The 14,628-nt window shown below is 57.7% G+C and overlaps 1 protein-coding gene across 1 annotated transcript; it reads right to left on the bottom strand.

Moving 5' to 3' along the window:
- Positions 1-847: 847 nt before the first annotated feature.
- On the bottom strand, positions 848-14,395 carry LHX6 (LIM homeobox 6). The gene is made up of 10 exons (XM_062505689.1): positions 14,321-14,395; positions 13,643-13,783; positions 13,163-13,345; positions 12,967-13,088; positions 7,308-7,528; positions 5,153-5,253; positions 4,969-5,064; positions 3,214-3,388; positions 2,560-2,663; positions 848-868 (listed from the first exon to the last, which is right to left on the bottom strand). Exons 1-10 carry the CDS (start codon positions 14,393-14,395, stop codon positions 848-850), a joined length of 1,239 nt encoding a protein of 412 aa, XP_062361673.1.
- Positions 14,396-14,628: the final 233 nt, after the last annotated feature.

Raw genomic sequence — 14,628 nt, 5'->3', positions numbered from 1 at the left:
ACTTAAAAAAAAAAAAGATTTGGCAGATGGCTGTGAGAGGAGAGAGATATTCAGTTGTTCTGAGAACAAGAGAGCAATCAAAAACTTCAGGGTGCTAAACCTGGCTCTGCCACCAACCCTCATGGTTCCTCTCAGTTTAGGATATCTCTGCTTCCCCTCCTATAAATCGGGGGGAAAAACACTAAGATTTACTTACCTTTGAGTGATCAAAGGACATGTGATTCTAAAGCACTTTGAGGAGGAAGAAAAACTGCCTATTTCCAGCTGGCATCATGTTTTCCACTGAGTGGAGTCTCAGCTACCTGTGAGTTTGGCTCAGGAAGGTCTGTCTATATACCAAGTTGCTGAGCCAGAAAGCAAATTTCAGATTTCACACATGCGAGTGGAAAGAAGGAGGGATGTCCAGGAACTGCTTCACTGGTGCAAAAAGAGAATCAGGCCAAACCACATAAATTCCTCCTTCCTTTGTGTTCAGAGGTGATCATCGACCCCCCTGAGACTCAGCGTGTTCTGGGTTGTTCATATTCCCATGGGTTTGGGAGCCAGACTTGCAAGCACAGTAGAGTCACCAGTTTTGACTGTCTGGCACTGCCTTGGAGAGACTCACGGTCATTCTACAAGTCCACAAGAAACAAGTGTAAAATGTAACTCTGCACTCAACACACACATACACAGAGTGTCGCTGGAGAAATCAGAGCGGACGTGAGGTGCTGGTCAATGGAAAGAACTGAGAGTGCTGGGTCTGAGCTTCTCCCCGGGTCTGGTGGCAGCTGCCGAGGGCTGTGTCAGCGGCTGAGGGGCAGCGGTGCTGGTAGGGCCACGGGCAGGTGAGGAAGAGTCCGCGCAGTCAGTACTGAAAGAGGATGACCTGGGGGAAAAACGGGAGTGTCAGCGGCTGCCAGCCGCAGAGCCCTCACCACGGTGATGTGCTTGCAGGGAGCAGCAGGACAGACGTGGGCTCTGCCACTTCCTTGCAGGAAAACCCTCTCTGGAAGCACTCTGTGCCCAGAAGCCACCAGCCCTGCCCAGGGAAGGAGCTGCCACTGAGCAGCCCAGGAGGGAGGTGACACCACACCTTCACCTGTGAAGCCAAACAAAACCTGGCAGCACCCCAAAACCAGCAGTTCATTCATCTGTTCCATGATACTGCAGCTACCAAGAAAGACAAAGATCATGACCAGCAGTCCTGACTGTCCACCTTGCTCACTGATCAGCACAGGCTCCCCTCAAACACTGCACCTCGCTGCTCTGCAGGTCCAGCCCCTTCCCTGCCTTCGGGCAGGGGAAGCAGCTCCTGAGCTGGTCACAGCTCAGTTCTCACCAGCCACTGCACTGGGCACCCTGAGAGGAGGGTAGGGGATGCCCCACACGCAGAGGGAAACACACACTCAGCATTTAAATGTATTTTCCCAGGATCTCAGCTGTCTCTGCTTTTAAAAATTTTTGGGTGTGGGGGAAAAAAAAAAACAAACTACTTCAGTTTTCAGGAATTCCACACACAGGTGATTGTTTAGAAAAGGAGGTGGTTGGGGGGCAACTCCTTGTCCTGAGAACTCTGTTCTGCAACAGCTGCGAGCCAGTAATTGCATTTAAATCAGGAGCTGCTTGCTGCAGTGAAGCCTCTCTAGCAACAGCACCAGAACCGTATAATATTTTCTGAAAACTCTGCAGCTTGCTGGGCAGATATGAAAAAATGGTAGAATTCAGACTGAAAGAGCATCTTTGCTGTGCCCCTGCTTCTGCCCATTGGAACAGAGCTCAATGAGCTGCTGCACTGAGAAGACAGATCTGAAAAGAGGTGAGGTGCTGAGAACTTCTAACAGTAAAAACAAAAGCTAAAACCACTCAGAGTTGCCAAAGGTTCAGTGTTCCCTCAAAAGGAAGTCACTGAAACTAGGGTCCTAAATGAAGTCTTCCAAACCTAAGCATGTTTGAGAAGTTTTGCCTCCAATGAGCTGTGTTAGAACAGATACTGTAAGAACTGAACAGAAAAACATGAACATGCAATATTGTCTCCTGGCCAGACATTGTGAAATAACATTCCTACTTCAGATATCGTAACAGCCAGTTGTTATTATTTTTAAGCAACTCTGCAATCCATAAGAAATTAATCTTTTTTGTTAACTCATGGAAAACTGGGAAGTTAGCACATGCTGGAGGTCCCCCCTGCTCAGTTGTTAACAGCCAGTTTCTGTTCACACGTGCAGTCGCCTGAGGAACGGAGCAGGACAGAGCTCAGCACCAGGAAGGGGAAACCAGGGAAGATTCAGGCAGGAGGATGTGAGAGCTTTCAGTGGTTGCAGGCACGAAGTCCCAGCATGTCACAACAGGAAGGGGTGTCCAGTGAAAAACACAGTCATGCCATTTTGACCAATAGTGGGTACATCAACCCTAATTAGGGCCCCCAAAACTAAGGGAAGACACATGGGTGGGTGGCAGCTGCCAGAGTCATGGAGAAGCAGTGATGCTGACAGGACGGCAGTGGCAATGACGTTACACACAAATCTTTGCTACAGCAGAGGGTTGGCCCCAGAGGCTGGGACAGGGACTAACATTTACCTTCTCACCCCTATTAGATAGTGGTCCTTCCATGTCTGCTTTGAGGTGCACTGGTGGAGCTGTGTAGGGAAGTCTACAGTGCACTTGTCCACACTGTACCTGACCTGTGGATGAGAAGAGGCTTCAGCCTCTGTTACTACAAACAACACACGCCCTCCATCCAGCACGGCCGGGTTTCCCCCGGGACACGCGGGGAGCAGGAGGTGCCCGGCAGCTCCGGCAGGGGCACAGCCAGAGCCCTCATGGGCAACAGAGGCGAGAAGCCTCACATGAGCCACGGAGCCAAAACCTCTGTCCAGGCATGGCCAAAGCTGCCCACCACTCACAGCTCATTCACTGGCACTGGGAACTGTCAGAGAAAGCAACTCTGCTGTCCTGAGCAGGAAGGAGACCACTGAGCACCGAGCCTCACAGGGCACACTCACACCTCTTCTCCATGACACAGGGAGCACAGGAGCGCCGAGGACCAGCCAGGTAAAACCCGGGCACTGACTTTCCTGGGCACGAGTTAATCTCAAGGGCAAACTGTATCAGACACGAGGAGGAGCGGCAGCAGCGCGGGCACCATCCCCGCACCCGCAGCACCAGCAGGGTTCTGCCACCGCCTGTCCCGGGATCTGCCCCAGCCCCAGCCCCAGCCCCAGCCCCTCTTACTCTCGATGTATCCGTGCAGTGTCACCATGCGGGCCCGCTCCGGGCTGCTGAAGGGCGAGTAGTGAATGTCATCGGACAGCGAGGAGGGGATGCGGGACGGGGGCGCTCCCGAGGGCGGCACCGTGTGCTGCGGGGTGTGTTTTTTATGGCGGGCTCTGCAGTTTTGAAACCAAACCTGAAAGGAAAGCAGCGAACGCTGTGACAGCTGAGAGACGATTGGGTTAAAATACGGTCCTTCACCAGATGGGCGTTTCTTCGAAGAATTTACAAAAGGAATGAAATAAAGAACTCTGCACCTCACCGGCTTCCACAGGTTTGTTTCACACTTGCTAGAGCAAGAGTGAAGCTGCGCATTCAAAGCTTTGTCCCTGCACAACTTCCCTGCAAATCATGGGAGCTCCTTTCTAGGTCTTATTTAATTAGAAACCCCAGCTCACCCAGCTTAAAAGCACAGCTGAGATCAGTTGGGACAAATGAGCATTGGCAAAGAGAGAAACAAGAGGAGACCAAAACGAGCAGAAGCTTAAACTGGGATAAGTTGTGACTTTGAGAATGATGAAAACAATATTATTTTGATGACTTGTGGTTTATCATACTCAAAAGCACCATCAGCAGAACATTAAAGCTGAGAAAGGAGGGTACTATGGTGGGATGCAGCCATGTATGTGAGCAGCAGGTATGAGATCTCTGATCATATCTCACTGCTTCTAATTAAAGGAGTAGTCAGGGAATTACATCCTAGAGTTAAAACACGTATGGAAGGGGGTTTTTATGCTAAAGAGGTGATCTGTTTTTTATGCTTTAATTTTTGAAAAATAGCCAGGAGAAAAATCCTTCTCCAGGACTGAGCAAAGATCAACTCTCCAAGGCAGAGCACACTGGACCACAGAGAAAGAAACAGTCATAAGTGTTTGACAAATTGTTTCCTGTTCAAAGCGCCTTTAAAAAATATCCATATAAAAAATCACCCGGTGTGCAGCCTGCCTGATCTTTAGCTAAATGAAGAATCTCAGTAACAGAGGCTCACGCCAGATTTTCACACACAAAATTTAAATGTCTAATTGGCAAAACAGTCTTGGATGAAAGCTCCAAATTTATTTTAATCACTCGTGTTTTATTGTATGCAGAAAGTATGTGAGCAGAACGTTAAAATGATGAGTAAAAATGTCACCAAGAGGCAAAGCTGGGCTGTCTGTGAGCTGGGAGTTGCAGAGTGGACATTTCTCAGCCCCTATGGCACCACTCGCCCTCCCCTCTCAGATCAGGCATGGGGACTTCCCTGCCACTGTGCCCCCTGGGTCTGCAAAACCCCTTCTTCTTTAAAATTCTCAATCCCAATGCTTCCTAACGCTGGTGAGCTTTGCCTGCTCGTGGCAGGGATGGCTGCTGGGGAAGCTCTCACACTCCCTGTCAGCGACTGGGACAGAGCACAGCACTCCAGGACCTTGTGCTGAGGGCAGCTTTCCCACCCAGTGATTTATTGCGAATGGCTGGAGCTGTTGGGGTTTTGATTCATTGCATCATAAGAGAGAAAAAACAAATAGAAAACCCACGAGTGAGACAGAGAAAGAACGGTGCTGGCATCACTGCAGGGGCAGGGGAGGCAGCACGAAGCTGCTGGGGGCTGCAGGTCCGGGGGTGAGGAGCCGCGGGGCTGTGAGCCCTGCCTGGTGCCAGCCTTCAGGTGCCCCCTCCGTGCCCGGCTTGGGGCTGCTCGGCCGATGGTGGCCACCCCCTTGCGGTCCCTGCCCTCACCTGAATGACTCTCCGGCTCAGCCCCGTCATGTCCGCCAGCTTCTGAAGCGTTTGTGCGTCGGGGTTGTTGTCCTGAGCAAACTGTGCCTGCATGACCTGTGGAGGGAGCAGAGAGCAGAGAGGGGCTCGGGATGAAGCTGGGGAGTCACGGCCCCTCCAGCCCCCCCCGGCCCTCCTGCCCCACCTGCAGCTGCTCGGCGGTGAAGGAGGTGCGGGCTCTCTTGGCTGGCTTCGGCTGGCTGTCCTGCTCCGAGGGCACAGCCCCCTCCAGCGTGATCCCGTTGCCTACAGGAGAGAAACCCGATGAGCCACAGGCTGGAAACCCACCTGCCCCCACCACGTGCAGCAGCTGCTCCTCTGGGGGACGCTACACACACTTGGTGGCATCACAGCCTGGGACACCCAGAGCATCCCTTGCTGCAGTGGGAGCAGAAAGAGTGGAGCCAGCGCTGTCACACAGGAGCTGCCCTGGGCTGCTGAGCCCCTCCACACCCAGGAAAGGAGAAACAACCATTCCACAGGAGTTTACTGTGGAATTAAGAAAAATGCAGCAAGTGGTGGAAGCCCCAGGGAATAAGGTGAGACAGCAGCAGGAAGAGGGTCAAGGTGGTGTGTGAGGGAAAGCACTGACGTCCCTCTGGCCCCGACTTGCGGTCGCCACTTGGCCACATTCTCCAGGGAATGGTTTGGAAGGATCCCTGTCTCTGCCAGGCTGACCAACATCCATCACTCCTGCCCCTTGCTGCTCCCTGTGACCCTGTTTTCCCTCGTGGGTGCTGCCTCCGTCAGTCCTTTAATTTGCTCAGAGCATTCTGGGTTCTTTGCTCCTTTCCCCAGCCCCAAATTGTCCCAGCACCCCAACTTCCTCTTCCTCCTGCATCCCAGAACAGCAGCAGGAGCAGCACCGTCCCCATGGCCTTGGGGTGGCCATGTCCTGAGCAGCAGCCACACTCAAGGGGGACGCTCCGGGGTGGCACTGAGCTCCCCCTTGCCCAGCACAGTGTCAGGGTGAGCCCAGCCGTGCTCACACTGCCGTGCAGCCTCCAGAGAGTGGCCAAAGCCTCGCTCCTCACCAGGTCCCTGCTGCAGCCTGTGCCACTCCTGGCTGCTCCTGGCAGCGTAGGTGAAGCAGCGCTGAGGGATGGGCGAGGGGGGATGGTGGGGGAGGGCAGCTGAGCAGGGCTGGCGCTCACCCCACTCCCAGGATGCGCCTGCACAGCCCAGCAATCGCTCCGCAAGCTGGACCAGGCTGTGATTGTCTTGGCTTGAGTTGAAGGACTTTCTCATATAGTTTGACTTGTTCTTTTCGGATGATGAATGGGACTCTGACTTCAGCAACATCTGTTTATTTTTCTTGTATGTAAAACCTCATGTGCAGAAGAAATTGCTGGGTAATTACTGGAGAAGGGAGTGTGGCCCTCCAACTCCACAGCAACTACAGCTCTCCAAAGTGATCCCACCCCCTTCTCAAAACCCTTTGGATACAGGTAGTGACACCTGACACTCACCAGGTGCCCCAACATTGCCCAGCACTGGTGCTCAGCCCACACCAGGTGGTTGTTCTGAGCAGCAGCAGCAAACCCACCATCCCAGCCCTCAGCTGGGGCAGCAGCTCTGCAGGACTCCCTGCTGCCAGACCCTGCTGTCCTCACACCGTTCTGCTCCCCCAGGACACGTGGCTTCTCCCCCTCCATCCTTGCTTCCCATCACCCCCCTTAGGCCCCCACAGCAGCTGACCATATGGGTCACACCACGAGCCGCATCCCAAGCCAGGACCTTCCCAGCCCAACTGGGCACTCTGTTTTCATCCTCTTACTCAAACACAGTAAACAGAAATCTATTCTTTTCCTGTCAGGTTGTTAATGGCTTCCACATGCTGCTTGGGCCAGGACATGGGGTGGCACTCCCTGTGCCCACCATGTGCTGAAGTACTTTCCACCACAGGACAGGCCCTGGCCCTGCCTGGCCTCCCTGTACACCACTGTGGACTAACCCCACAAATTTTTTCCTCCGAGCATCTGTCTGGGCACTGTCATGCAGGAGGATGGAGAAGGGACAGGAGCTGCAGTGCTGCGTGACCTCGGTGTCACCAGCTCCACTGGGACAGCAGAGGCTGGCTGGCCCTGGCACAGCGCTCATCTGCCACAAGCCACCGGTGCTGCCAGCACATTGGCAACCCCATGAGCCCTCTGCCAGCCCAGGGCCTTGTGCTCAAGTTCCCCCAGGGCCACCCATCACCCCTTTTCGGCAATGATAGGACCGACCCCAACACCCTGTGCTGAGGGTCAGCGGGGGGACAGTGACACCCCGCAGGGTTCCGCTGCCGTGGCGCTCCGTACCGTTCTCCGCCGCTCGCTTGAGGTTCTCTATCATGGTGTCGTAGTGGATCCGGCACAGCACCTTCTCCTCCACCAGGCCGAACTCCTCACCGGTGGAGAGCTGCCGCTTGCAGGAGAAGCAGGCGAAGCAGGCCAGGTGGTAGGCATTGCCCCGTGCCCGCCGCACCCAGTCACTGGCGTAGATCTGCCTGCCACAGCGGGCACACTTCGTACCGAACCGGCTGCGGAGGAGAAGAGGCAGGTGAGGGCAGGCAGGGGAACGCAGGCAGGTGAGGGCAGGCAGGCGAGGGCAGGCAGGGGAACGCAGGCAGCACGATGCCAGGTTGTAGGTGCTGCTGCCTACCCCGTTGCTCACCCCGGCTACCCCAGCTCCCACACCACCGTGCACGCAGAGATGCAATCTCCATTGCATCTCCATTGCCATTTGCCGTGGCAGTGGCAGCAGTGCGGCGTAACTCGTTGCAGCCCTGCACCATGAATCAGCTTCCAAGCCCGTGGGTTTTTTATTTTGATAACAGCCAGTGTGACACTTGGATGGAAACTGTGTCAGAGCTGGTTCTCTCCCGCTGCCATAAATCAAACCATGTGTGTTCTCCTCACACGTACAGGCGCACACATCTGCTTTTTCCCTGTGGAAGAGGTCTCTTCACTGTGAGAGGATGACTGTGCTGGAGTGAGCTACGCAGGAAGGTAGCTCAGCACAGTGAAGAGGCAACAAGACAGCCAGAATCCCCTCACCAGGTGATTGTGTGAAAACCCCATTCCTGTCAAGATGCTGATGGTCAAGGGCAGGTGATTCACAGGGAGCAGCAGATGTGGCCCCCATGGCCCTGAACCCCAGGTCAGTGTCTGACATGAGGTGCCAGGCATGACCTTAGTTTGATATCTGCATTTCAGTATTACTGCTGCCTAAAATAATAAATGCAATAAGCAGCAGCGAGGGCAACAGGAGAGAAGGGAGCATCTCCTCTGCCACCCCAGAGGTGGCACTGGCTCAAACACAGCCCCAGCACTGGCCCACACAGCCCCAGCACTGCCACTGCCACCTCAAGCTCCCGAGGGCTCCTGCCATCCCCTCACCCCAGTGGGGAGCAGAGCTGCTGACAGCCCTGCCCGAGCAGCTCCAGCATCTCTCAGTGCAGCCACAAAACACCGACAAGGAACAACCACAGCAAGCGACAGCAGCGACCCCACACCACAAACCCCTGGGTTCGGTGGCCAGAGCAGCCCCAGGCTCAACAAACAGGCACAGACAGAGCCCAGGCCAGGCCAGCAGGGCCAGTGTGCTGCCCGTGCCAGACCTCACACCGAGGAGCTGCTGCCCACCATGGGCCCAGCAAGATGTGGAAATACCGTCCTGTGCTGGGATTACTAATAGCTAAACTATCTGGGAGGAAAAGAAGGGTCTAAATTTTTCAGCCTGACCATAGCTGACCAAAAAAGAAAAAAAAAGAAAAAAAAAAAGAAAAAAAAAAAAAGAGGACATTTCTGTGCTGAAATTATACAGAGACTTAGCTAAGAGACTTCACTAATTTACTTCAGATGGGAACATTGTAAACTGACTTTGTGCCAGCTCGTTTATATAAACGCACAAACAAAAGAACTGTATTAATTTTTTATTTAGAAATAAAGATCATTCCTGTAAATTGAATTACTTTGAACAATGTGCTATGTAAACAGTCGTACTTGCTGAACAGTATCAAGCGAGGGGCAGGCGTACGGAGCTAATGGCACGTGGTGATTGAATCCCAGCCCAGGCGGGGGGAGCACAGCACGGGCACGGGGGAAACTGAGGCACCAGGCACCACAAAGGAAAGGTCACACATCCCCATCACACATCACCTGGGATCCGGGGGAGACACCCAGGCATCTCCTGAAGACCAGGTTGGCAGCAGTGCCCGGGGAGCTGGACAGGGTTTGCTGAAAGGTGCGGGGGCTCATGTGGCCATGGCAGAGGCTGTCCCTGCAGAGCCGTGGCATGAGCAGAACCCGGGGAGAGGCTGAGGCTCAGCAGCACCACGGGCACGGGGCTGCACAGCCTGCAGCACCAGCAACCACTGACGCTGTGCCTGCAGCTCTCGGCCAGCTCCTGTCTGCGGCACTGCTGCAGTGATCGACACAGAGCTGGGGCCAGGCACCAGCACCCACTGTCACCCAGCAGAGACTGTCACTGCAGGGGCCACCACCGTGGGACCACCACAGCCAGGGACACAGGAACGGGGAGAGAAATGCCTGCAAGAAATCTGCCCTGACCCATCACCACTGCAACTACCAGCTCAAACACAACACAGGATTTAACTCACTGAACTCACAGGGCAGTGAGAGCTCAAAGAGCCCCATCTGCTCGGGCAGTAAAGCACCAGGAGAGGGACTCCACAGGACTCCTGCCACCTGCCTAGCAGGGGCAGGGATGGGAATGGGGACAAGGCCACACTGTAGCAAGAGCCAGAGGGTTTGTCCAAGCCCAGAACTGTGGCACAAGCTAGAGCACCACCGAATGCTACCAGAACCATGGGCTCATGCCCTGCATGCATAGTTTGTGGTCAGGTGAGCAGATGCTCTCCCCCAAAGGTTAACTCTGGGAGATGGAAACTCACAACAATGTTACCAGGAAAGACTCATCCCAGAGAGACTCATCCCAGGAAGACTCATCCCACCACCCCCAGGGGCGGCTGCATCATTTGGGGCGCAGGAAGTGCAGAGGAGGGAGGATGCCCTGGTGCATCCTGTCTCTCCCACGCTGCTCATACCCAGGTGCTGCAGCTCTCTCAGCCCTCCTGTCCATCCCTGCCTGTGGGGACAGGGCAAGGAGCACCCAGCCGCAGGCCCACGCTAAGCTCCAAACATTCCTGTCCCCTCCTGGGTACACTCTGTAGGAAGCCTCTAACACAGCCCTCAGACAGCTGCAGCTCACACCTCCCCAGTATCACAGCAGAGCAGCAGCAGTGCCTCAGTGAGGATCCTCACGCTGCGCCACTGCCGTGCCCGAGCAGGAACATCATTCCAGAGGGACATAACAGCGAGGGGTGAAGGCCACCTGAGCCACAGCCAGGACAGTGACCCCAAGGTGACATGCCTGCCCAACGAGGTCACAGCAGGGCATGGCAAGAATCATGCCATGATCATGCTGGGCCTCGACTGGAGCCATGGGTGTTTGGCTGTGAGCACCCCTTGCATGGCCCGGGAACACCGTGTTCTGCTCAATGAGCTTCAATTATAATTTGGTTCTCCTTGAAGCACTGGAGCCTTAGACGCCAAAAGCATTTGCTTAAAAACGCGCACGAGGCCATGGAGTCACGGCAGAGCCAGCACCTACATAGCCTCTACGGGGACAGAGAAGGGACACTTGGACAGAGCAGGCCTAACCACACAGCCCGTGGGCAGTGGGGCTGTGACATGACAGCCCCGTGCCTGACAGCCTCCATCCTCAGCGTCCCCCAACAGCCCCGGTGCTGGAGGATTCAGCACTGCAGCAACAGAGCATCCGTGTGACCCGTTCAGAGCATCTCACTGCCCCTTCCATCTGCCTTGGCTCCAAGGACCACACGTTTTAAGATGGGGTTTCTGCTTTGCTTTAAAAAAAATAACGCACGCATTTAATCTACCTCAAATAATAAAGGAAATTTTCAAAATCCATCCTGAGAATAAGGTTTAGACCGTTCCACGCTCCAGGTTCCACTGGCTGGAGTCAACAAGATACCAGCCAGGATGCTCCCAGGGCTGGGTGGGTGCGGGAGGTGGCCGAGAGAATGGACAACGAGGGGAGTGTGCCGGGGTAGCAGGAGGGATCCCAGCCCTGCGCACCGGTTCCCGGCCGCACACCGGCACCGACGGCGCTGGCTCAGCCCGGCGGCTTCTCCCGCGGGAGGCGGCGGGAGCGACCCCCGCCCGCCACCCCCGAGCACCGCACCGGGGCCGGCCCGGGCTTGCCCGGGAGCCGCAGCGATCCCCGCGGGGCCGGGGGCAGCGAGGCAGCTCCGCACCCGCCGGGCTCCGAGCGCCGCCGCTGCCGTCGCTGCCGCCGCTCAGAGATCCACCAAAATAAAAGTTAAAAATCTCTCCATACCCCCACCTTTTCTTGCAAAAGACAAGTGCGGAGTGCGGGCTGGGAACCCCCGCGCCCACCGAACGAGTGCCGCAGGAACCGGGAGCTTCCTGCGGCGGCTTCCGCGATTTTCGTTTTATTTCCCTTGGCCCCGCCGGTACCGGCGGGCAGAGCCTGGCTGCTCCCAGGAGGAGGGGGAAGGGGCTTCTCGGACGGGGGGTCGCGGAACAGATTTATTTTAACACTGTTATTTGCCATATTTGCTCGAAGGTAATTTCGAGATCCCGGCGCTACTTTAAAATCGCCTTTGGAAAGATCCGCTCTTAAAAACAAACCAAAAATAAACCAAAAATCAACGGCACCAGAACGGTGATAAATGAATGAAAACTCTCGAAGTACCCCAAAACGGCACCGCGGCCCCTGGACCCCATTGTGCCTTTCTGTGTTGAATGGGGAAAATTTCCCTGAAATCACCGAAAATTGCGGATTGAAAATAATATCAATAATAACAATAACAATTATAGTAGTAACAACAACAAAAACCACCACAGGACAGGACGCAGAGCACCGCAGCCTCGGGGCTGACTCGGTTCTCCGAGCCCCGCACCCGCCTCCGTGAGCCCCGCACTCCCGGCGGCACCGCACCGAGCCCGGCGGGGACAGGGGATGAGCTGCGGAAAATCGTAGGGTAATCGCAGACCCTTTAATAAAAACCACCGGAGGAATTTCTGAAGTGCCCCCCGAGCTCCCATGCCCGCTGTCGTCGCGGCAGCCCCGAGCTCTGTCGCGGCGGGAGGATGCTCCGAGCTCCCCGAGTCCCGCCGGGGTCATTCCCATTTCCTGCCCGCCATTCCTGTTCCTCCTGGGTCAAACAACATTCCCTCATCCTGGTACGATGGGGAAAGTCAGAGCGGGGGTTCCAATGTTTAGTTAAACCCCGGCGAGGAGCTCAAAATACTCAGTCCCCTCGTGAGAGTCGAACTGGGGGGGGGGGGGGTGATTCGTGGTTTAAGGTTTAGAACAGAAAGACTGTCGAAGCCAGAACATCTTCCCCGCGGGACAGGCAGCCCCGGGTGTGCGGGTCAGGAGCGAGCCCCGGGGCCGCCGCCGAGCCCCGGCCGCCGCCGCTGCCCGTCCTTCGTTTCCGTTCTGTAACGCGCTCCCGCCGCGGCCGCTCCGGCCATTGCGGGCCCACAGCGCTGCCAGGGGCTCCCCGAAAGCCGCTGGGCACCGCTGGCTGGCAGCACCAATTTCCCCTCCGGCAGGAGCCGGGACGAGGCCGTTCGAGCCGCTTTTCCCCGCCGCGGGGCCATCCCCGCCACGCCGCTCCCCCGGAGCCGGGCGCTGTCGCCGCCGAGCCGCCAGGAGCAGGAGCTCGGGGCGGCCCGCACAGCCCGGCCAGAGGGCAGGAATCCCTCTGGGCGGCTGTGCAGTTGCACTCCAAACTCCCTTCCTTCCTTTCTCCCCGTTTCCCGAGGGTCGTCTCCCACCCGGCTGCTTCAGGGAGCCGGCGCGTTTTCCAAACCTTCCCCACGGCAGCGCCGGAGCGGCCCCGACCCCGCGGCAATCGGCGAGGGCTGAGCCCCCCCGGAGCGGCCCCGGCCCGATCCCTACCTGAAGTAGTCCATCTTGCAGAAGATCTCCTTGTTCTTGATGTAGCAGCTGTGCTGCTGGCGCAGCGAAGTGCGGCACACGGAGCACTCCAGGCACCGGACGTGCCAGATGAGGTTGTTCACCTGCGGCAAAGAAGGGGCTGAGACCCGGGGCCACCCGCCGCCCCCCGCCGCCCGCCGCCCTCCGCCCCGCTCACCTTCAGCAGGTACCGGTCGAGGATCTCCAGCCCGCAGCTGGAGCAGACGTTTTTGCCGGCCGACGGCGTGGAGGAGGAGGAGGATGGCGGGGAGCAGACGGACGGCGTGGAAGGGGTGCTGGGCGCTGAGCGGGCGTCCTCCTTCTCCAGGGCTCCAGGCAGAGGCTCCCCGTCGGGCTGCGACTGCGGGCAGAGCCGCCGCGGGGCCGTCAGCCGCGGCCCCGCCGTTCCCCGCAGCGCCGAAGCGCAGCGTCCCGCCGGGTCCCCGCAGTCCTCGGCATTCCCGGCCCGGCGTGTTCGCACAAACCCCTGACAGCCCTGGCCGGAGCGCGTAATCCCCGCTCCGACGCGTCCCCACAGCCCCCGGCCCAGCGCATCCCGGAGGGTCCCTCCAGCTCCCGGCACCCCCGGCCCAGTGCGGCCCCGCATTCCCGGCCCGGCGGGTCCCGGCTGGAACCCGCAGGCCCTGGCCCCGCTTACCATGGCTCGGGAGTGCGGATCGAGACAGCGGGAGCTCCCTTTGGGCAGCGGCTCCGGCGGCATCACCTTGATGGAGAGAGCGGGAGAGGGAGGCTGCGGCTCCATGCGCCGGGCGAGCGCGGGGCTCCCTATATAAACCGCCTCAAAACAATAAATAAGAACTTTCTAGTGGCCATTTAAATCCTTTGCAACAAAAGCTGCGTCTCTTTAATGAAGCAATTTGAATGTGGATTGAATTCTCCCCCTGCCTGCACTTAACCCGGGCCTCTTGAAGTAATCGCTCGGTTCCCATGCGAGCCAAGGCGCTGAAAAACCCCCCAAACTACCTGCAATTAGAAATTGCCGTAAATGCCCGAGATAAGAGGTACCAGAGTGTCAATTCCGGCTGTCAATCAGGGAATCCATCAGGCCACCCAAAGAATTGCAAATTTGATTTTTTTAATGGTAGTAATTAAAAATCGAAATTCTTCCCCCTCTCCCTCCGCCGAGCACAAAACGCCCCAGAAAACGCCGGGATGGAAAAATCCACCCCTCTGGCGCGGGATGCAGCGAGCGGCCCCGGCCCCGGCCCCGGCCCCGGCCCGGCCCCAGCCCCGGTACCGGCCGCCGCGGGAAGCCCGGCCCCGCTCCAGCCCCGCTCCCGGCCCCGACGGCAGCGGCGGCGGCGGCAGCGCTCACCTTGCCCGCCTGGGCGCCGGCCGGGGCGCGGCGGCCAGGGCCCCGGGGCTGCCCGCCCCCATGGCTCCGGTGCATGGGGCGGGCGCGCCCCGCTCCGCCCGCCGCCGCCGCGCTCCGTGCCCGCGGGCGGCGCGTCCCGCGGCCGCGGCAGGAAGGGCGGGGAGCCGGGCGGGGAACCGCGCCGGCCCCGCTCCCCCGCCGGGGGCGGCCGCGGGCCGGGCAGGAAGCGGGGCCCCCCCGCCGCGCCCCGGGGGCCGCCCGCCCCGCCGGGCCCCGCTACCTGCGGCGGCAGCACCGGCGGCGGCACC

The sequence above is a fragment of the Cinclus cinclus genome, chromosome 19 (genome assembly GCF_963662255.1).
Source record: "Cinclus cinclus chromosome 19, bCinCin1.1, whole genome shotgun sequence".
Taxonomy (NCBI): Eukaryota; Metazoa; Chordata; class Aves; order Passeriformes; family Cinclidae; genus Cinclus; species Cinclus cinclus.
Note: the sequence above shows the minus strand (reverse complement) of the source record. Positions and strands in the feature narration are given on the sequence as shown.

Bases quoted from the DNA above. Each gene is read 5' to 3' on its own strand.
- LHX6 (XM_062505689.1), bottom strand. From the start codon at position 14,395: ATGCACCGGAGCCATGGGGGCGGGCAGCCCCGGGGCCCTGGCCGCCGC. The intron at 7,529-12,966 runs GTAGGGATCGGG...TCTCCTCCGCAG, and splicing joins TGCAAGATGGACTACTTCAG to CCGGTTCGGTACGAAGTGTG. The intron at 5,065-5,152 runs GTGGGGCAGGAG...CTCCCTCCACAG, and splicing joins TCACCGCCGAGCAGCTGCAG to GTCATGCAGGCACAGTTTGC.